At 32.7% G+C, this 22590-nt stretch overlaps 3 protein-coding genes and 2 pseudogenes across 6 annotated transcripts; 4 read left to right on the plus strand and 1 right to left on the minus strand.

Annotated features, from left to right (window-relative positions):
* The first annotated feature begins 12 nt into the window (after positions 1-12).
* Positions 13-2587, plus strand: LOC111314309 (hyoscyamine 6-beta-hydroxylase-like). Its single transcript, XM_022915519.2, has 4 exons — positions 13-386; positions 658-908; positions 1003-1321; positions 2120-2587. The coding sequence occupies exons 1-4, from the start codon at positions 186-188 to the stop codon at positions 2381-2383; spliced, it is 1035 nt and encodes a 344-aa protein (XP_022771254.2). The 5' UTR covers positions 13-185; the 3' UTR covers positions 2384-2587.
* Positions 2588-5330: 2743 nt separating this feature from the next.
* Positions 5331-7425, plus strand: LOC111314310 (hyoscyamine 6-beta-hydroxylase-like). Its single transcript, XM_022915520.2, has 4 exons — positions 5331-6000; positions 6117-6364; positions 6444-6762; positions 7029-7425. The coding sequence occupies exons 1-4, from the start codon at positions 5809-5811 to the stop codon at positions 7272-7274; spliced, it is 1005 nt and encodes a 334-aa protein (XP_022771255.2). The 5' UTR covers positions 5331-5808; the 3' UTR covers positions 7275-7425.
* Positions 7426-7831: 406 nt separating this feature from the next.
* LOC111314311 (dehydrodolichyl diphosphate synthase CPT3 pseudogene) lies at positions 7832-11677 on the plus strand (annotated as a pseudogene). Of its 3 annotated transcripts, none has more exons than XR_016332771.1 (3): positions 7832-8105; positions 9184-10909; positions 11024-11677. The product of XR_016332771.1 is annotated as a dehydrodolichyl diphosphate synthase CPT3 pseudogene, transcript variant X1 (transcript). The 3 variants fall into 3 exon arrangements; XR_002693148.2 differs by lacking the exon at positions 7832-8105 and adding an exon at positions 8126-8402; XR_016332772.1 differs by having other exon boundaries at positions 9184-11677.
* A 2700-nt stretch (positions 11678-14377) lies between these two features.
* Positions 14378-16025, plus strand: LOC111313445 (ethylene-responsive transcription factor ERF098 pseudogene; annotated as a pseudogene).
* Positions 16026-16190: 165 nt separating this feature from the next.
* On the minus strand, positions 16191-21950 carry LOC111313446 (ethylene-responsive transcription factor ERF098-like). The gene is made up of 2 exons (XM_022914127.2): positions 21778-21950; positions 16191-16464 (listed from the first exon to the last, which is right to left on the minus strand). Exons 1-2 carry the CDS (start codon positions 21918-21920, stop codon positions 16191-16193), a joined length of 417 nt encoding a protein of 138 aa, XP_022769862.1. The 5' UTR covers positions 21921-21950.
* Between the last annotated feature and the right edge of the window lie 640 nt (positions 21951-22590).

Raw genomic sequence — 22590 nt, forward strand, 5'->3', positions numbered from 1 at the left:
TTGGTAATTGTGATCTGACTATGATGGATAGCAAATAATTCAACTAAGAGCCCTATTATTTTGATGAAATCTTAGTACACCATTATAAATATATCTCAATTTGTTTGGATCATCACTTGCATCATTAACCAGATTAATTATTTCATAGCATAAATTCATATGCCTCTGTAGAAGGTAAAGCATTAATGGAGAAGCTTGTTTCAAACTGGTGCAAGGATCAATCTTTGCCCCACTCTTATATTTGCCCACCAGAAACAAGACCTGGCAAGCTTAGCATTTCTAGCGGTGATACCATTCCAGTTGTTGACCTTGGGGAAGCATCATTTCATCGAAGTAATACAATTCAGAAAGTTTTGAAGGCTAGCCAAGAGTTTGGTTTTTTCCAGGTTCAGACTCTACTTTTGGTCTAACCTACCTGCATGTACAACTTTTATTCCAATTTTATGTTGGAATTTTTCCCATGTATATGATCTTAATCCATTGATTTATTTTGTTTGATTTGTTTTACTTCATTTAATATCGATATAATTTTTCTATGTTTGTAAAATCGCTTAAATTTTACTAATTTTTTATTTTGTCCTATGAAATGTTAATACATGATCATCTTCATTCTCGCTTCTTCTTTTTTTTTTCTCCTATTCGTTTTCTTTAAAATAGGTTGTTAACCATGGAGTTTCTGAAAACGTATTGAATGACGCCATGAACGTCGTCAAGGAATTCTTTGAGATGCCTATGGAGGACAAGGCAAGCTTCTACTCCGAGGATCCAAATAACGTCTGCAGGCTTTACACAAGCAATATAAATTACGGTTGTGAAAAGTTTCACTTTTGGCGTGACGCTTTGAAACACCCTTGTCATCCTTTAGAGGAATGCATTAAACTTTGGCCTGAAAAGCCAACTAGATACAGGTAATTAGGCCTGATCATATCACAACCACGGCTTCACCAGTTCTTTTCTTTTGTTTTTTTAATTATCAATCTTACTCTTCTCAATCCTGTATAGAGAGGTTATCGGAACATTTTCAGTTGAAGCAAAGAATTTGGGTTTAAAAATCCTGGAGTTGCTTTCTGGGGGCTTAGGGCTTGAATCTGGGCACTTGGAGGGGGATCTGAGTGAAGCTCTGCTACTAGTGGCTAACCATTACCCACCATGTCCGGATCCAAGCTTAACCCTTGGATTACCTAAGCATTGTGATCCAAACCTCATTACCATTCTACTTCAAGGAGATGCCTATGGACTTCAAGTCTTCAAGGATGGAGAATGGATTGGTGTTGAGCCTCTGCCTAATGCATTTGTAGTTAACTTAGGCCACCAGTTACGGGTATAATATTTTAACTTCCATTCCTTGAATATGTCGAATTGGAAAAAATGGGTATTTTTTCCACATTGCTGACTCCAATTATTTATATTAGTTTTCCAAAACTATCACATGATTAAATTAATCAAGGCAGTTGCATTACATATATATGATTAAAATAAAAAATATATAGATAATTTCAATTAATAATATTTTTTGCATGAAATTTGTTACATTTAAAGTGTACTGTAACTTATAGTTAGATCTGTTTAAAGGTTAGATTGTTTGTTCAAATTTAAAAGTTTATTCAAATTTTAAGAGGATTTGAATAATAAAATAAAATTCATTAAACGAATTTAAATATAATTTTTAAATTCATTTAAATTTTGAATGAACTCATTTATAAAGATTTTTAAAGCTATATTAATATAAAGAATTTAAAACTATATTAATTATATAAAATATAATATTTTAATTAAATTTAGACTTGATCCAATTCGAATAAATTATATTAATTAAAATATTATTATTATATAAGTATATATATGTGAATTTTTATTTTTTAATTTTTTTTAAAAAAATTTTATTATATAAATTAAATATAAATAGTAGATTTGAAATTTATTTTTTAATTTCAATCAGATTTTAAAAAGTTTTGAAATCAAAATATCAAATCAAATCTAACTTAAATAAATATATAAATTATTAATATTAAATATGAATTCCACGGAACCCGACATAATCTGACTCATAAATACTTCTACTTATGGTTATAAACTTGTGAATGTAGATAGACTAATTTTTCTTGTTGATTTGGCATAGATTGTCAGCAACAACAAACTGAAAAGTGCTGAACATCGCGTTGTGACCAACTCGGAGGTTGCTCGAACAACCGTTGGCTTGTTTATCAGTTCTTCTGATGATAGCATTATAGAACCAGCAAAATCTCTGACTAATGCAGGCAACCCTCCACTATATAGAGCTTTTCAATACAAAGAGTTTCTAAGTAGCTACTTCTCCACGGTGGGAGACACTGAGTTAGCCCTACGGCCTTTTAAGTTGCAATTTAATCAAAGCGTGATTTAATATGGTACCATATATAACTCCTTGTAATTAATTTAATTTCACTTTACAATATTGCATCTTCATTTCCCCAAAATATTGAAGCAAAAAAAAAAAAGTAGAAGGAATTGTACTCTTCATTCTTTTCTCCCTTCATTTGATGATATTTTTATCTTAACTTTGTTAAAAGTTTTCTTTTAGTATATCTTAGTTTTAGAAAAGGAACTATCATACATACATATGCATTCATTTGCATAGTTGTTCATCATATTACTATTGAAACAAAAACCTCAGTGGTGGAGGCTAATATTTAAAATTAAAAAATGATCAATGAAATATAAATAAATTAATATTTCTTTATGTTTATTATAGATTTTACAAAATTATTCTGCCTATAAACTATTTCAGGATATAATTGATATTTGACTAATTCAGGATTAAGGTTAAATCACTAGTCAACAATTTGCTCTTGAATGGAGAAAATTAAAGGAAAAAGATTTTTAAGAAAAGAATTGCTCTTGATTTGGGCAAAATCAAAGATTTTATGAGTTGTCATCAGTACTTTTGTGTTCGATTCAATAGCGGAATTTTTTTGGATGGTTAAGGAAAATAATGGATCGACTCGGACTAACTAAGGCACCAACTTTAATTTAAGTCTTGTTGGTTAGAGAAGGATTTATGGTTTAAGATAAAATATTTAAGAATATTTTCAAAGAATAAAAAATTAAAAAAAAAAAATTCAAAACACTCCTACAAAAATCCTGATTACATCGTTATTGTTAGTCTAATTAGTTTATTCAGCTGTCAACTTTCGATCATGATCATGGCCATAATTATGATACTATTAATGTTATGATCGAGTTTTGGTAATTGCAGAGTCAGACTGCAATTTCTTTGTAATTTATAGTATATTAGTTTGCCAGACTTTGTAAAGATTAATGCTTTGAAAATGACCATGCCATAATGTGTGCGTGGAAATCTTGGATTTTCTCTCTTTCTTATATCATGGATGAGCTAAGCTATCGATCAATTCCAAAGCTGAGCCCGATTATTACAACATAAAATTTATGTCTTGCAATCAGTCACATTTTAACCCAAATTATTAATTTCGTAATCTGTATTTTATATTGTCACTACAAATAGAAGTGAACTAAAAAATTTTTTAAAATAAAATCATATAGCAAAATCAGAAATATAAAAAAATAAAATAAAATAATAATTTTATTTAAAAATTTAATAATATTTTTGGTAAAATAAATTATTTTATTACAATGATGTAAAAATAATTTTGAGGGACTATGATTCCTGCCAGCCCCCCTAGCTACGCCCCTTGCTACAGGATTGATCACAATTCACAAAAACTTCACATTCAAGAGACGGAGAAGCTTGTTTTCAAGCTGGTGCAATAGTAAATTGTTGCCCGAGTCTTACATATTCTCACCACAAACAAGACTCGGCAAGCTTATTGTTCCTAGTGCAAATTACAATACCGTTCCAGTAATTGATCTCAGTCAAGTTGAAGCTCAAAATCAAACGGATATAGCTCAGCATAATTTTGAAGGCTAGCGACGAGTTCGGATTTTTCCAGGCTAACACAATGAACTCGCTCTGGAGCCTTTCAAATTGCAAGCTTAATCAACAGTACCATGAAAGAAATTATGTAAGAAATATGATGCGACAAAAAAAAAAAAAAAAACCTTACAATTTGCACACCCTTTCCCCTTTGTTAGTGAATCATAATGTGACGATAGATAATGAATCTTGAATGAGGATGAAAATTTATCAAGTAAAAGTTTTTTTATCAATTAGTCATAACCTTCATTTCCACTTATAAAACTCATGCTTTAGTCAAGGACGACACGTCATCTCAATTTTTTTTTTTTTTAGAGAAGATGAATTATAGCTTTTCCTTCAAATATAAAAATGCTAAATATACCTATAGCAAAGATTTAAATATTTTATCACTCTTGACTTTAATCAAAGGTGGAGGAGAGTTTTTAGTATCAATTTAAGATTTAACTCATATAGCACGCTCAATTTAAAAGAAAAGGAAAAAGGAAATCCTTCAAATATATAATGTAATGCGTGCAGACCCAAAAGTTTCATCTATTAATGGTCGATGCATTAATATATGCATTCCTTTAGGCTTCAGTACTTTCATTTCGGGTATATATGAGTTTGGGATTATAACATTTACTACCAACCTATAGTCAACTAATCACTTTTCACTTCCATACATTCAAATTAGATCATCATTTTAATTAGTAAAATATATAAAAGCTAAAATACTAAAAAAAACTTGTAAACTATTTCACGTTTCTTAAATATGCTCATATATTTTTATTCTACTCAAACAAATCCTTATTTTTTATTTATATTCAAATAAATTTTTATTTCAAATGAAAGATTAATTTATATTAAATGCTTATTTAGATACTAATTAAAGGTTACAAAACTATTTGGATATAAATTAAAAGTTAAAATTTTTTTTATTATAAATTAAAGATTAAAGGTTTATTTTGGTATAATAAAAATATGAGAATTTATCTAAGTAAAGTGATAAAATTCAAAATTTTTATTGTTATTTTAACCTAAAATAAATATATAAACAAAGACATTATTCTAAATCACAAAAAAAAAAATGTCTTTAAAGTTGATAGTATTTTTTTTTTTGGATCAAATTGAAATTTAAAATGAAGATATACTTGATTTTATGTTTTCAATTTTGGTTCATTTTTACCTTTCACGTTTGTATCTTTTGAATTTGAGTTAGTTCAAGTTTGGGCTCTTTCAAGTTTTATAATTGTTTCAAGTGTTAGGTTTAGATTGTTATAGTTTTAACTTAAACCTCTTTGGATTTCATATTATTCAAGTTCATTATTCAAATCGTTTTTTTTTTTTTATGCATTCAAATGAATACCCACAATTAATGATTTAAATTATACAAGAATTGCTCAAATGAAAGATGGTTTAGCTTGCTAGTTTTGCGAACCGTAGGTTCTTATTATCCTTATTGGATTGATAAAGTAAAATCTTATTTATCGTATTCTTGTGCCCTTTTGCTTGTTTTGTTCACCAATCAAGCGTCAGTCATAATCAGGTTTTGTCTAAATTATTGTCGGGCAAAGTTTTCTGATTGTTTCTTTTATACCGGTCGACTGCAGGGTCATTATCTTTTTAATAAAAAATGGAGGAGAATACAAAGGAACACCTTGTTATATCTGGCAATAATACATATCTTGGAACTTATAATTGGCTGATCATCCAGGGCAAGCTTGCACAAGGCAAATCTCATAGAAGATCACGGAAAATTTTTTTTTAATTCCTCAATACCATTATAAATTTATCTCATTATGTCTCGATCAATGGCATCATACCAGCTTATTTCCTTACAATAAAATTTATATTTCCTTTGGAAGATTGATCATTCATTTTACAAAAATCAAGTTATGGAGAAGCTAGTTTCAAGCTGGTATAAGGATCAACCTTTGCCTGAGTCATATATATTCCCACCAGATAAAAGGCCTGGCAAGCTTCTTGTTCCAAAATCCAATACCGTTCCAGTAATTGATCTCGCTGATAATCGAACTGATATAATTCAGCAAATGTTGAAGGCTAGCCTAGAGTTTGGATTGTTTCAGGTTTCCACGAAAAATACATTTATGGATTCCTTACAACCAGTTGCTTCTAGTTTACAATGATATCTCTATATTCAATTAATTCAGTTACTCTGTTTATTTTCCTTGTTCTTAAACAGGTTGTTAACCATGGAGTTCCAGAAAAAATTATTAGTGAAACCAGGAGTGTTTTCAAGGAGGTTTTTGAGATGCCAGCAGAGGACAAGGCAAGCCTGTACTCGGGAGATCCAAGTAGATGCAAGCTCATCACTAGCACTTTAAATTATGATAGTGAAAAAATCCACCTTTGGCGTGACAATCTAAAACACCCTTGTCATCCTTTAGAGGAGTGCATCAAATTTTGGCCTGAAAAGCCAACCAGATACCGGTAATTAAGGCCTACAGTCAGTTATGGCCCAGTGACTTTGATCTTCTAATCAAACTTTCACTTCTTAATAACTTTGCAGAGAGGTCGTTGCAGCATATTCAATTGAAGCAAAGAAATTGGGATCAACAATCCTGGAGTTGCTTTGTGAAGGCTTGGGCATTGAATCTGGGTACTTTGAGGACAAACTAAGTGAAAAACAGATGCTATCAATTAACCATTACCCACCGTGCCCTGATCCAAGTTTGACTCTAGGAATTCCTGCACATTGTGACCCCGGCATCTTAGCCATTCTACATCAAGGAGATGTATGTGGGCTTCAGGTATTCAAAGATGGGGAATGGATTGGTGTTGAGCCTCTTCCTAATGCATTTGTAGTTAACATAGCCTACCAATTACAGGTATATATATATATATATCCATATTTCCATTTCCTTAATTTAGATGGTATTGTCTTATAATAAGATAAAGATCAGTTGAGTGCAATTGGGGGAAATGCTAGCTCTTAATAATTTTAACAAGATCCAAGGTGTTGGAGCCAATATTTGCATGAAACTTGTATAACATTCAAACTACTAAATAAAACTACCAGTACAAAGTTAAATATTAAGTTTGTTGGGATAATAGGTGCAGTGTCATGACTAATTTCCTTCATTGATTCACATAGGTAATCAGCAACAACAAGCTGAAGAGTGCTGAACATCGGGCTGTGACAAATTCGAGTGATGCTCGAACATCAGTTGTCCTCTTTATCAGTCCTTCTGGTGACAGTATTATAGAGCCTGCAAAATCTCTAATTACTGCAACCAATCCCCCACTGTGTAGACCTTTTCAATCCAACGAGTTTCTGGTTAACTTCTTACCCACGGGGAAAGCTGATTTAGCTCTACAGCCTTTTAAGCTCAAAACTTAATTATTATCAACTTGAAAATTAATTCAGTTGATTTACGAAACCAAAGTTGATATTCAATAATTTAGAGATTCAAATCCCAATTTGTGCAATCCTTTCTTCTGTGTTCAACTGCATCTTCCTGTAATGAAAATTAGTATTATATATTGGGATATCATGTTTCATTGGAATCTAGCTCTTTTTGCTGCTGAGTACACCTTGCTAAATTGAACTTTCTTTTTTTGGAATATTTCCAAACTAAATCATCTTTCCGTTTTCAATTACCTATTTTTTCCATAAAAAATCATACCGTTTTTTTATAATTTTTAGGATTTTGGCATAATTATGAAATTTTTATTAAACTGTATGCCAAATCAAAGTAATAATGCTTGATTAAGAAACAACTTCCCAAAATATTAAAAAAAAAAATATACTACAATTAACATGAATTTTTACTAAAATAATTATCTAATACATCATCGGTGAAAATTTTGAACTTCATAAATGAAATTAAAACTATATCACTTTAGTTTATTCATCATTTAAAATATGTGGCAATTCGCTAATTTTTAATAAAATTTCTAAAATAAACCCTTTAAAATTAAAAAACAAAAGCTGATTTGTATAGCTGGGCCCAAGCCCGCAACCCAATATTCCACATTGGGAACCAACTTCGTACGCTAAAAGATCTCTCCATCTCCCACAAAAAACAAATAAGTAAAAAATTTGACTTTCCAGTGTTTTGGTCCTTCTCGTTTCGTCTCGCTCTACTCGTACATACCAAAACCTTCGAGAAAGTCAAAGAAACAGGGAGAGGCAAATTTGGGTTTCTTGAAAACGACCCAGCATCCGAAGGTAATCAATTAACTTACTGGTTTGGTCGCTTTATTAATTGATCAAGAATGAGAAAGAAATTCGGAATCTGTTTTGCTTGTTTTTTAGTCTTGACTTCAACTATGCCGGTGCTACTTATTTTGATCTGATTTAATTGAAAAAAAAAAATAACTTTTTCTTTAACACCAATGATGGATTTTCAAGTTTGAGATTTGAGGTGATCATAATTGGCAAGTAATTAAATTGATTCTTTCAAGTAGTGGTTGCTTAGTTACCAAAAAAGAAAAGTCTGGATTTGGATGCTTAATGAGGCATTAGGTACTTGTTATTGTGCTATTTTTCAGTTATTTTTTCAAGTTTGACACTTTTCTTTCTTGTTCAAATTACTGAATGTGCATGTAGTTCTTTGCATTCTTTTTGTGTGTTTTGAGCCTTTCTGCTATAGTTTTTTTTTTTTTTTTTTTATGCACAATGTCCTTTGCAACTTAGTAAAAAAAAAAAATTTCCATGCTAATTCTTCTTCCTGCATTGCAGTCAATGCAATTCTATACAAGCTTGATACTTTCTTTCAATGCCAAAAGTTTTCTTCTCTACGAGGCAATGTAACACGTAAACTATTAAGTCAGATTGCTTCAGTGTGTCTAAACAAAATTTTATGTCTTTGTAGCTTCATGATTGTACTGTCTTAAAACCAGGTAGTGGTTGATGCACTATGCTTTGCTGTTTCAAGATACACGTCTACAATATTATCTTTCAGGCGCACTGTTGGTTGTTATTCAATCTCCTAGTATTTTGCCTTTTCTGGTTCTGTAGTTGTAATGAACTGAGTAACACTACTTAAGGACTTTATCATGGCCCTCTAGGTTTAGTTCAATGAGTTCAAATATTATTTTGAAAATTGGCAACTGTCCTTAGAACATTGTGTGACATTTTTAATGTATAAACTCTTGAACCATGTTTTAAAATGTTCAATGAGCTAATACATTTCTTAAGGTCCACATCATATTCGGTTGATTAGATTTTCAAATTTTCCATAATTATATTATGTTATTTTATGTTATGAACTGAATTTCAATTTTTTTTTCCTCCATTTTGACAGGTCTTACAGATTTCAAATCTTTATAAGGTTTGATATGAAGAAAATTAGTGGGAGGGTGATCCAGATATATGGCAACTTAGTTAGCTTCTTGCGGAAATGCATTTTTTTCATTCTTTCTGTTGGTGCCATCCCTAATCATATTGCATTCATCATGGATGGGAATCGGAGATACACAAAGAGGTGGAATTTGATGGAAGGAACTGGCCATAAAGTTGGGTTTTTGGCTCTCATGTCTATGCTCAAGTACTGTTACGAATTTGGTGTGAGATATGTAACAATATATGCCTTCAGCATTGACAATTTCAGGCGAAGTCCTGAAGAAGTTCAATCTTTGATGGACCTGATGCTAGAAAAGATTGAAGAGTTAATCAAGGAAGAGAGCATTGTCAATCATTATGGTGTTAGAGTTTACTTTTCTGGGAACCTGAAACTCTTGAGTGAACCAGTTAGGTTGGCAGCTGAGAGAGCTATGCTTGCCACCGCTAAGAATTCCAAAGCAGTTTTGTCTATTTGCATTGCTTACACTTCCACCAATGAGATAGTGCATGCCATTCAAGAATCATGCGAAGAAAAATGGGATGAAATTACTTTACTGAATTCAAGTGGAGCAGGTTATGGTTTAATCAGACTCGGAGGGAATGAACATGATGAAAGGGATTACCTTATAAAACTTACTGATATCGAAAGCCATATGTATATGGCAGTTGCTCCTGATCCTGATATCATAATACGTACATCTGGTGAGACACGTCTGAGCAATTTTCTTTTATGGCAGAGTGCAAACTGTTATTTGTATTCTCCTTCAGTGCTTTGGCCAGAGATTGGTCTTCGTCAATTTCTATGGGCCATATTGAATTTTCAGCGGATTCACTTTTACTTTGACAACAAAAGGAAGCAGTTGTAAAATCCTTCCATATGATGATTTGCTTTGTTTATGGGAAGTTTTTTATCATCTTTGGTAATGGTAACAGATTCCACCATAAGCTTGGACTTGCTTTTGGTACCCTTACTGTTGTTATATACCTTAGTATACAAAAATCAATTGATTACATTTGCAGGAACTTCTTACATGCTTGGATGTCTATGAACAAGCAAAGTGCTTCTGAGTTGTATACTGACAGACAGTAATACGCAATAGGCTAAGAGGATGGAGCAAAGAATTTTATTACACTTTGTTGGGGGTTTATGATTGGGTCTGTAACCCATGCAATGATCTGTTTTCATCTAGAACTGATGATTGTGCTATTTCTTTCATTTTTCTTTTTCTCTTTCATTTTTTGTCCTTTATTATTAAAGCTGAGATATGCATGTGCTTGGTAGGCTTAACATGTGTTCAGCTTTTATGTAAAACTGCATTGATACCTGATCGAACTTGCATTGCATAAGTTATACTCTTACTTGGACAGTTTCTTTGATTTTATATTTAACCATCTACAAGAAACCCAAGGCTGAATAGGTATACCTTTCAACTTCATATTTTGTTGGAAATAAGTATGTTGCTTTCAAAGTTACTGAAATTAGTAGTATGTCTTAATGTGGCTTGATATTATCTTGGTTGAAATTTTCCTATTATAAGTTAGTTTAACAGCAATAGTGTATTACTAAAATTGGCATTCTTGTTTTAAGAATATACCATTCAAGTTGTTCACCGCCATCAAAGTTTTCCGTTATGTTGATGGCTTAAGATGCATCTGCAGAGGGCCTTCTGATGTCTCATGCAGAGCAGGTTGGTTCTCCCTATTTTTTACTATTCAGAAATCTTCTCATCTTGAGATCTTAAGAACTTTTTTTAAAATTTTATCCTCAAATTTTCAGTTTTGTAAGTCTTTACACCTTACAGGTTTGTTTTTTGTATTGAGTAGCTGCAAATAATGTGAGAGGGGCAGCCAGGTGCATTGTACTTGGAACATGGAATTGCCTTCATGGTAAAAGGATAGTATTTAAAATATCTGGTGCATGCATATTAATGGTAACATTCTCTTTCTTGAAATTCCTTGCCTTTTCCTTTCTGCTAGAAATTATCAGGACCTATCGCCAATCAATTACAAAAATTCATTTTTTTTATTTCCATATTCTCAATAGAAGAAACGTTTTTCCCGCTGTTCATAATGATCCTTTCAGCCCTGTCCCAGCAGCCCAACTTTTTCTTGTTTTGATTTTGTGGCATTTTGCATTTGGTTTGTTCTGCTTCGGCTTTCTGTTATTCTAATGGTACTTTAAAATTATCACTAACATAGTGAACAAACGCCAAGTTTTCATTCGTTTTATCTATTTACTGTTGTTCAGCTTTTGGCCAAGTTTCTCTTTGATAATTTGAGGAAGATGGCTGTGCCAATTTTCTATGGAAGGTTTATCTTGATGTGGTCCATGAAGAAACAAAACTATAGAGGGATTCGGGTTAGTAATTTCTTAGCCCCCTAGGTGAATTATTACTGTGGGGCAACCCATTAGTGTATTCTAATGCAGTACCTGGCATTATCTTATGCGAATCAAAGACATTGTTACATAATTTAAGTGCTAGGTAGAATAAAAAAGACCATCATTATCATGTCAATATCCAACTACTGTATAAGCATAAAATTATGGTAATGGATTCCAGCTAAGAATAGCAACACCTCGTGTTTTTCAAGTAGAGAGCTTTTACAAAGCAAAAGTAGTTCAAGCACATGCGTTTCTTTCTCGAAGAAGAGATCAAATCTCGCCAAATTTATAGCTCTACGCTCCCTTGTAGCGGCTGTCATTGACCATTGTGTCCGTTGATAACGTTGAAAGAAACCCAATTAAACTTCAGAGAAAACTTCGATAAAGGATGGGAATTGATCGAATATCCGTTATTTACCTAAATTTTTTACTTATTCGTACTGGAAATCATTTAATATTTATAATAATTAAACTTATTTAAATATTTATATAAGTTTAATATTATTATTCATATTTGATTCTATTAAAATAAATATATTTGAATTTATTAAAATATTTTGTAAAATTATAAAATTAATAAAAATTTAATTTAAAATTAATGTTCATTTTTTATTATTAACAAATAAAGATTATTTGTTCTTTATTTGTTAAAGTTTGAACTTTTTTACAAATATAAAATTTTTTATATTTTACATATATAAATAGATAATAAATTTAGATATGAATTTGAATATTCATTATTTTTTTTATTAAAATTTACATAAATTCGAATATTGAATATTTATTGGATATTATTTATATTTTATTGAAATTCATTACGAATAATAAATTTTTTATTTAAATCTATTAATTACTTATTTATAATTATATAATTTCAATATAAATAAATCAAATAAAAATAAATATTTATTTATTTACTATCCATTATCATTTTTAAGTTCTATTCCCTTCATCTTAGCCAGGCAGGCTTCCTTCGATGTCTCGTCAGCTTTGGAACGCGTTTTGTAGAGAATCAATTTGGTCAAGGTAGAATTCAAGAAACCCAAAGGATAACTAAATAAATAAATTTTTAATTTTTATTATATGAAATTAAGATTAAAAATTTTTATTTTATTATAATTAAAATTTTAATGTTATAGAATATTTATTTTTTGTTTAAAATTTTTTAATTAGATGATTTAATTTATAGAAAATATTTATTTAAATTTATTTAAACGTGTTAAATAATAAATATTTTTAAAATATTATTTTAAAATTTTTATTAATTAAACATTATTTATTTAATTTTAAATTTTAATAAAAATTTATAATAAAATAAAATTTTATAATTTTAATTTCATATAATAAAAAATTAAAAATGTATTTACATTTTGAAATAAAATTTAAAATTTTATTTAGATATTAAGCCAAACCCAAATAAAAGATTATCATACTCCCTTCCAATGAAAAAGTACACTACATAATATCGCGTGGAAATGTTGATGTGTCCCTCATAACAGAAATCATTGACTTATAGCCTTTTATTCACAAGTCGGGTGGCCCCACTTCCCAAATTTCTCTCTTTTTTTTTCCAATGAATTTTTCTCATCGTCTCCTCTTCCATCCTCTAAAGATGACGACCATAGCTGGTGGGCTAACGGCTTCTAAAAAAACGAAAAAATCTGAAAGCCGAAACCAGAATAAGCGAAGTCCGCAAAAGTTTTGTTTCAATGGGTCGACTACCTGAGTGGCTCTTCTCCTTCCATGAATCTTTTGAAACCAAGTGGAACGATTTACCAGGACCAATGTTGATTACGAGCCTCCATTCCCCCTATACACTTCAACTAAAATTTCATTTTCTGAATGACCGAAAGCAGGATGGACAATACTTGCCTGAACATGAGAATATTATTTGTTGGACTCGTTCATTCACTTTTTTAGTGTCTACAATTACTATCTCACGAATTCAAACTAACAAAAACTTTCTTGTTTATTGCAAATTAAACTCTAATCAACCGATTATACGATCCTTTGCTTCCATTGTCCTATAAGCGCCATTAAACATATAATTGTCTGCTTCTTTCTGAATCCTACTACCTTCATCTGTTGTCTCCATTACAGCTTGTTTAAGAACTTTGATTCCATTTTTATGATTCAATTATTTTCCATCATCATCATCAAGTGACACAAGGGGTCAATGGCATAAGCATAGTGATCAGACATGTTGACGCAATCAAATTACCTCATCCCCAATAGAAAACATGACAATTACATACAGCATAACATCATACGAATCAAATTCTGAGGTAAGCCATCCGATCTCACCCCGGAAATGGACTTGAAGAGACGTTGAATTAAGAAATTAGTTTTCCGGAGGACCAGATCCAACCTCATTATTTCTATGTCTATATCCTACTATTATTTCCTGATTTAATTAATCAAACCATAACTAAATATTATGCAGATGACACTGCATATAGCAGACGTCATGGACTGACATCATCAATAACATCATTTATGCCACGCAAAGGGAAAATATCCTATGAATATTCCAAAAGAAATAGTTCTTGTTTTATCCTAAACATTGTTGTTTTGAATCTATTAAGGAATAATTAATTGAAATTATTAGCGTATCCCTTGTGATATCACCACCATCTTCAACCTGTTTGAATTGACAGGGAAAAAAAATAATGAATTGAAAAAGAACAATAAGATTAAACATTTGCAAACAATTTGTGAAACTAATGCTCTGTCATTGCCTGAATCATCAATATTCGTTGCACCAAAATCTATCCGTGTCTGAAAGGTCTTTAGCACGTTGAATGCTTGTTGGCGTTCGTTGATTGGACGGTTTAAATCAACCTTTCCATTTTTTATACATGGCCCAATTGTGTGCGTTTGCCACCTAGTATAAATGCCAAAGTGAAGCCACTGATCTCTTTCAAGCTCAAACAACACCATGAAAGAAGACAACAAGAAGAAAGTGAGCGAGGGAGAGCCCAGCGTTCGATATAGAGGTGTTAGAAGGCGGCCTTGGGGAAAATACGCTTCTGAGATTCGGGACTCGAAGAGGCAAGGAGCTCGGCTGTGGCTGGGAACTTTTGAGACAGCAGAGGAGGCTGCGCGAGCTTATGACAGAGCTGCTTTTTCAATGAGGGGTCCCTTGGCTATTCTCAACTTCCCAGGCGAACGTCTGATTTCACCCACAACTGTTAATTCTCTTCCTCCCCCATCTTCCTCTTCTTCTTCTGCTTCTTCTTCTTCTTCTTCTTCATTCTCTGAAAATGCGGAAAGTAGGACGGACCATGAAAAGGAAGTTCTGGAATTGGAGTATTTGGATGATAAATTGTTGGAGGAACTGCTTGATTTTGAGAATTATGAAACCAAGAAAGGATGAAACAGTTTTAGACTTTTAGTATTGCAGAAGGGGCTTCAGAATTCCTACTTTTCAAACAGGATTAGTTACATTTTCTCTGCAAAACAGCATTACAGTTCCATTTCTATCTCTTCTTCTTTGTAGATATGACTTGCTTTAATAATAAAAAAAACTGGTTCACTTCTTACTTGAATATGAACCTGTAAATATTCAGATTTCTTTGTCAATTTCGGCCTCTATCTTTCCTCGGAAAAAGTAGTTGGAAGCACTGCAATAGGGCCCCATATGGCGACTCTGAGTTGACTTTTGCTTAGATTTGGCTGGGTTTTAGTTTTAATCTATCTATACTTTAATATTGGTTTTCTTTTGTCAAACAAGAATACCCTTCAATTGAATTATGTTGAATCGGTTGATGCGGCACACTCATGTCACGGATATAAGAGTCTTGAATTTTATATCGAACATAAAAAAAAGATCAATAAGGTATAAAAAGATTCATATCATTTTTTATTTGTGAAATATTTTCTGTAAAATAAAATCATGAAGTCAGAGAAAGTCAGAATAGATAATATTTCATAAAAGTGTAAATTGTGACAGGTAGATTAATCTAAAACATCGGATGAGTGAATGTCTAGATCCCAGAGTAACGCGGGTTCAAAGCTTAAGTCTCAATCCATGACAAGTGGTATCAAAATCAGGCCTAAACCATTCGATCCACGTCAAACATCTCGATGGAGGTAGACAGAGTTGCCAACCTCGGTGACGAGAGCGTCACGAGATTGAGTGAAAAAAAATATCACGAATCTAAATATCTCATAAAAGTATGAACCGTAATAAGTAAGTTAATTTAAGATACTGAATGAGTGGATGCTCAAATCTCAAAATCGCTTAAATTTAAAACTTAAGTCTCGACCCATTACACTTACACTATTATCCATAAGTCTAACCTTTTTTGCTCGAATTCATTTTATCCACAGCATGTGATTTTGTCCTTGAGAGCTGTCACGCGCTACTCTTGGACTTTCCATCACCCCGAGTCTCTGTTTTATGTTAAAGAAGATAAAACTATTTTCCAATGCAATTGCAGTTTCAATAATAAAGATTAGAAAAGAATGAGAAATCATAAACGAGTTAATGAAATTTTCCTTCTTACAATGGAAAACAGCGATAAATTATTTCCATGGTTGATTAATCCAACATTAAAGAAACTCTGTCAAAAGTTTCATTCGATCTATCGGCGTTGCCTATCATCTTGCGTTTCAAGAAGATCCTCTAAAAATTTGTTATCCAGGTACTCAAATTCTATAACCTCACTTCCTAGTCCTCTAGGGGGATTCCCTCTGCCAATCGAGTAAGTAGATGAAGAAGCTAAAAAAGGTGGAAAGGTTAGACTCTGATACTGGAACTCGTTTGGGAAGTTGAGAATAGCTGATTGACCCCGAAAAGTAAAAGTTGCCCTGTCATATGCCCTTGCAGCCTCTTCAGTCGTCTCGAAAGTGTTACGCCTAAAGCAGTAATCACAACAATACAGAAACAATAGACAACAATCAATAATCAAAGACGCAGAAAAAATAACGCACACCAAGATTTACGTGAAAAACCCTCCAGTGTAGAGGAAAAAAATCACGGACCACTAAAAAAATCTTCACTATCAAATAATAGGTATACAAAGTTCTTCTCTAGCTAAAACTAGAGCTAAACAACAACTAGAGAAAATAATTAAAGAAATCTCACCAAATAAATGACTCAACAAATACACCCTGAATTTGTTCCTAGAGAGCTTCAAACCCGATCTTCACCGTTCAAAATGTAGAACTCTGAATCATAAACCTCCTGACAAGGTTTCAACTCAATCAGACTACAGATCGGTTTTTGATTAACCAACTCTCTCTTTTCTTTTTTCTCTCTACTTTTTTTGGTTTTTTTTCTTTTCTCTACTTGATTTTCGACACACACTTAAAACAATCCCACCTCTTTTTTATTAAGTGGCTAGGGTTCTGTGTAAAATAAAAGATCAAGGCCCATGACCTTTACTTGATCCAAAACCACTTACATAAGGCTAGACTTCATTTTTCTAACAATCTCTCCCTCCAGTCTCATTATGAGGAGATTCATTACCATAGCAGTTTCATTTAGAACTTATCTTGGCCAGAGAACTCATTCCGATCAAGTTACTACAAAGCTCAAGCTTTTCTCTAAGAAGTATCTTAGTTAACATATCTGCTACATTCTTATCAGTATGGACTTTTTTCAATAACATCTGCTGTTCTTCAATCACTAAACGTAACCAATGATATCTAACATCAATGTGCTTTATTTTAGCATGGTACATGATATTCTTACTCAAATCTAAAGTATTTTAGCTATCACAAAATATCACATACTCTTTCTGATTCAATTTCAATTCAAGAAGAAAACGTTTCATCTAAAGCATTTTTTTACATGCTTCAGTTGCTGCAATATACTCAACCTCTGTAGTTAACAAAGTAACACACTTCTGTAACTTAAATTGCCAAGATACAGCTCTTCTTGCAAAAGTGAATAAATATCTTGAAGTAGATTTCCTACCATCAAGATCACCTGTCATGTCAGCATCAGTAAACCCTTCTAGAACTGGTTGTGAAACACCATAAGTCAAGCACATTTTTGAGGTACCCCTCAAATATCTAAAAATTTATTTCACTACTTCTCAGTGAACCTTCTCTGGACTAGAAAGAAATCTGCTCACTGCACCAATTGCATGAGCAATGTTAGGCCTTGTACAAATCATAAGATACTTTAAAGAATCGACTACAGAAGAATAAGGAATACTAGACATAGTTAGTTACTCTTCTTTAGACACTGGACAAGATTTCTTACTTAGATGAAAATGGTTGGCAAGTGGACTGCTAATTGATTTAGCATGTTGCATGTTGAATCTACCAAGCACTCGTTCAACATACTTTTTTTGTGACAACCACAGCTTTCCAGCTCTTTTATCTCGGATAATGTCCATACCAAAAATCTGCTTAGCTACCCCTAAATCTTTCATATCAAAAGACTTAGACAATTGTTCTTTCAACCTGTAAACTATACTAGCATCTTGTCCTATAATCAACATATCATCAACATATAATAATAGGATAATGAAGTTATCATTAGGAAATTGTTTAACATACACATAAAAATTCGATACTATTTTTTTATAGCTAAGACTCACCATAAAAGAATCAAACTTCTTGTACCATTATCGTGGAGCTTGTTTCAAGCCATACAAGCTTTTTTTTAATTTGTAAATTAAGTGCTCTTTCTCTTTCACTTTAAAACCCTCTGGCTGATTCATATAAATGTCCTTCTGTAAATCACCATGCAAAAATACAGTTTTAACATCAAGTTACTTAAGCTCAATATTCAAACTAGCTGTTAATCCCAGTACCACTCGAATAGAACTCATCTTTATAATTGGAGCAAAGATCTCATCAAAATCGATGCTTGGTTTCTGAAAAAAAAATTTTACTATCAATCGAGCTTTGTACCTCACTAGTTTGTCACCATCTTTTTTCAATTTGAACACCCATTTATTCTTTAATGACCTCTTCTCTGTTAGAAGTTTAATAAGATCGTAAGTACCATTCTTTCGTAATAACTCCATCTTTTCTTTCATTACTTTTAACCAGTACTCTCTATCCGAAGTAGCCTGCACATCTTGAAAGCTTTCTAGCTCCCCTTCACTGGTAACTAAAATAAAATCTAAACTTGGATACCTGGTAGATGGCCTACACTCTCTAGTAGATCTCTTGGGTTGAGACTCTACATCACTTGATGTCGAAGGTAGCTCTTCTTGTTCAATACTTTTAGGTAGAGAGGATTGCTCCCCCTGCTCAAAACTAATTGCATCTGGCTCATCACCTACTGTGGTTGGCTCATTCATATCTTCAAGTTCTGTTTCTTGCTCATTTCCACCATCTGTGGCTCTTTCCTGTGGAATCCCTGTAGGTGTTAAAACATCACACTCAACAGTAACCCCTGTAGTCTTCTCATTTTTCTCAAAGTCTGTTATGTTTTTTTTTCATGAAAGACCACATCCCTGCTTTTGACTGTCTTTCTCTTTACTAGATCTCATACTTTGTAGCTAAATTTCTCATCACCATATCCTACAAACACACACTGTGTAGCTTTACTGTCAAGCTTTGATCTCTGTTCTTTTGGCACATGCATGAATGCTTTACACCCAAAAATTTTCAAGTGAGAGTATGAAGTATCTTTTTCTGTCCACACTTTTTTTGAAATGTCAAAGCCCAAAAGAACTGATGGTGACCTGTTAAGTAAATAACAAGTTGTGTTGACTGCTTCACCCTAGAATGGCTTTGGTAATTTTGTCATCCTCAACATACATTTGACTTTTTTCATAATGGTGCGATTCATTCTTTCAGCTATACTATTATGCTACGGTGTTCTAGGTTCTATCCTCTCATGTCTGATCTCATGCTTTGAGCAATACTCTTCAAAGCCTTTAGATGTGTATTCTCCACCATTATTAGTTCGAATACACTTCAAAGGTAACATTGTCATCCTTTCAACCATGGCATGAAATTTTTAAAAATATTGTAGTATCTGACTTTTGTATTTCAACATATATACCCAAGTCTTACGTGAAGCATCATCAATAAAAGTAACAAAATATCTGCTACCATCTAATGACTCAACCTCAATGGGATCACATACGTCAGAATAAATTAATTCCAATCTATTTTTTTTTCTTTGAGAATTTTTATGAAAAAAACTCTATGATGCTTACCAAACAAATAATAATCACATGAATCGAGAGACATACCTTTGGTCAAAGAAAGCCAAAACCTGTAACCCTTTTTCACTCATGTGTGCCAGCCTCCTATGCCACAAGTTTGTTGAAGCATCATTTTCAACGGTATTTACCTGGTTACCGTTCAATTGCATCCATGTCTTATACATTATGCAGCATAATTTTCTCCTTGCAACTACCATAGATCCTTTGAGGAGCTTTCACTGTCTATTCTTTTGTCGGCTTTCATATCCCTCCTTATAAAAGACATTAATAGCAAGCAAGTTCATTCTCATATCTAGAATGTGTCTGACATCCCTCAAAATCAACATGCAGTATGTACTAGTTTGTATAACAATATCACCAATCCCAACAATGTACGACACATTCTTGTTTCCCATTTTGGTACAACCAAAGTCTCTTGCTTTGTAAGTTGTAAACAACTCTCTCTTAAGAACACAATGATATGCCACTTCTGTGTCAACTATCCACTCAATGCCGGGATCACTAACATGATTACAATCACCATGTGTACAAATCAAAGTAACTGAATCACTATCTGAATTCACTGCTACAACATTGCCATCATCTGAACTCTTATCTTTCTCATCTTTTCGCTCTTGCTTCAAGATTTTACAGTTTCGTTTTATATGACCCGCCTTACCATAATAGAAACACTTTACTTTACCTCTAGACTTGGATTTATGTTTAGACTTACCACGGCCTTTTGAGTCCTGACCTCTGTCGATGTTTCTACCCATGTTCTCTGTGACCAGAACTTGATTCTCAGGGTCTACATCTTTTCGCTTTGCTTCTTCATTAAGCATACTGTCTTTTACCATCTCCAATGTCACCTTATAATAAGGAGCTGAATTAAGAACAGTAATAACTAGAGTATTTCAACTGTCTGACAATGAATCCAAAAGAAATAACGTCTTCATTTCATCATCCATCTTAAGCTCCATAGTAGTCATCCGATTAAATATATCTTAAAAATCACTCAAGTGCTCTGTAATAGATCGTCTATCCATGTACTGTAAAGTTACAAGCTTTTTAACAAATATAACTTTATTCATACCTATTTTTCTCTCATACAATGCTACCAAATTTCTCAAACAATGTGAGCATCTGACTCATGTGCTACATGATGGAACACACTGATATCAACCCATTTTTTTTATTGTAGCCAGTGTCTTTCTACCTAGCTTCTTTCAGCTTTCATCTTTCATATCTATTGGTTTAGCCGAATCACCCAATACTGGCTCATACAAATCTTTGCAGTATAGATGATCCTCCATCATAGGCTTCCAAATTGAATAATTCGATACTGTCAATTTTATCATGGAACCTGTATCACTCTCCATGATTTCAAACAGAATTTACTTCAATCCTGAGTTGCTTCTGTATCGATGTCTCAAAATAACCCTCGCTCTGATACCACTTGTTGCGCCTGAAGCAATAATCACAACAATACAAAAGCAATAGATAACAATCAATAATCAAAGACGTAGGAAAAATAACGCACACCAAGATTTACGTGGAAAACCCTCAAGTGTAGAGGAAAAAAATCACGGACCACCAAAAAAATCTTCACTATCAAATAATAGGTATACAAAGTTCTTCTCTAGCTAAAACTAAAGCTAAACAACAACTAGAGAAAACAATTAGAGAAATCTCACCAAATAAGTGACTCAACAAATACACCCTGGATTTGTTCCTAGAGAGCTTCAAACCCAATCTTCACCGTTCAGAATGTAGAATTCTGAATCATAAATCTCTTGACAAGGTTTCAACTCAATCGGACCACAGATCAACTCCGTTCAACCAATTCTCCCTTCTCTTTTTTTTCTCTGCTTTTTCTGGCTTTTCTTCTTTTTTCTACTTGGTTTTCGACACACACTTAAAACAACCCCATTTTTTTTTTTATTAAGTAGCTAGGGCTCTGTGTAAAATGAAAAATCAAGGCCCATGACCTTTACTTAATCCAAAACCACTTACATTAAGTTGGATCCCATTTTCTTAACAGAAAGTTCCTAGCCACAGCCTTGCTCCATTCCTGGTTGGATCACGTATCTTCGCCGCGAACTTTCCCCATGGCCTCCGGCGAATTCCCTTGTATCGAACCTCCCCATTTCCCTTCCCATTATTCCCTGTGTTCTTCCCTCCTTGAGATGCTTCCATTTCGTTGGTGTTTCAAGTTTATAAATGAAGAATTGTGACTTTCCAAATTTGTAACTTTGTTGGCAAAAAAAGATGTATGGAATGTTTGGAAAATGGAAATGGATAGCATTTATATATAACATGGATTATTATGATTCAAAAAGGGGTGAATGACCGTAAATGCGCCATGACCACAAGCTAGGTCATAGCTGACGGTTGGAACTAATTAATGTGTTCATGCCAGGAAACTTCCTTGAATATGACGAACAAAGTTCGATTTGTTCCACCAAAACTACATCTGAAAATTCTGGTATTATTGTTATTAATAAAGTACTAGTAATGTTAGCCAATGTTTCTCTCCAAAAGTTGGCAGGGTTCATGCATGACGAGTTTCTTTCGCTTGGCGGCTCAAAATTGAGCGGATTTCATTGTTCATTTGCAAATTGCAAATATATAGCCTCCTTTCCATAATGCTGTTAAACTGTTACAAATTATAAAATCATACCACCGTCCAAGTGAATGGTGTTTTATATCCACCAGAAACCTTTGATTTAACAATTACATGTCATTTTAACTTCGGATTTAAAAAAGTGGATTTTGAAATTTTATCTCTCAATTACATTTCTATAGCCTAAGGTTAGGGTCTAGGGTATCATCAACCCAAAAACATACCTAGGATGAAATGATAAAA

This window comes from Durio zibethinus, chromosome 23, assembly GCF_047325235.1.
Source record: "Durio zibethinus cultivar Kanyao isolate XHJ-2024 chromosome 23, ASM4732523v1, whole genome shotgun sequence".
NCBI lineage: Eukaryota > Viridiplantae > Streptophyta > Magnoliopsida > Malvales > Malvaceae > Durio > Durio zibethinus.

Bases quoted from the DNA above. Each gene is read 5' to 3' on its own strand.
- LOC111314310 (XM_022915520.2), top strand. From the start codon at position 5,809: ATGGAGAAGCTAGTTTCAAGCTGGTATAAGGATCAACCTTTGCCTGAG. The intron at 6,001-6,116 runs GTTTCCACGAAA...GTTCTTAAACAG, and splicing joins TAGAGTTTGGATTGTTTCAG to GTTGTTAACCATGGAGTTCC. The intron at 6,763-7,028 runs GTATATATATAT...TGATTCACATAG, and splicing joins ACATAGCCTACCAATTACAG to GTAATCAGCAACAACAAGCT.
- LOC111314309 (XM_022915519.2), top strand. From the start codon at position 186: ATGGAGAAGCTTGTTTCAAACTGGTGCAAGGATCAATCTTTGCCCCAC. The intron at 909-1,002 runs GTAATTAGGCCT...AATCCTGTATAG, and splicing joins GAAAAGCCAACTAGATACAG to AGAGGTTATCGGAACATTTT. The intron at 1,322-2,119 runs GTATAATATTTT...GATTTGGCATAG, and splicing joins ACTTAGGCCACCAGTTACGG to ATTGTCAGCAACAACAAACT.
- LOC111313446 (XM_022914127.2), bottom strand. From the start codon at position 21,920: ATGGAAGCATCTCAAGGAGGGAAGAACACAGGGAATAATGGGAAGGGA. The intron at 16,465-21,777 runs GCTAGGAACTTT...TTACTGCTTTAG, and splicing joins AGGAATGGAGCAAGGCTGTG to GCGTAACACTTTCGAGACGA.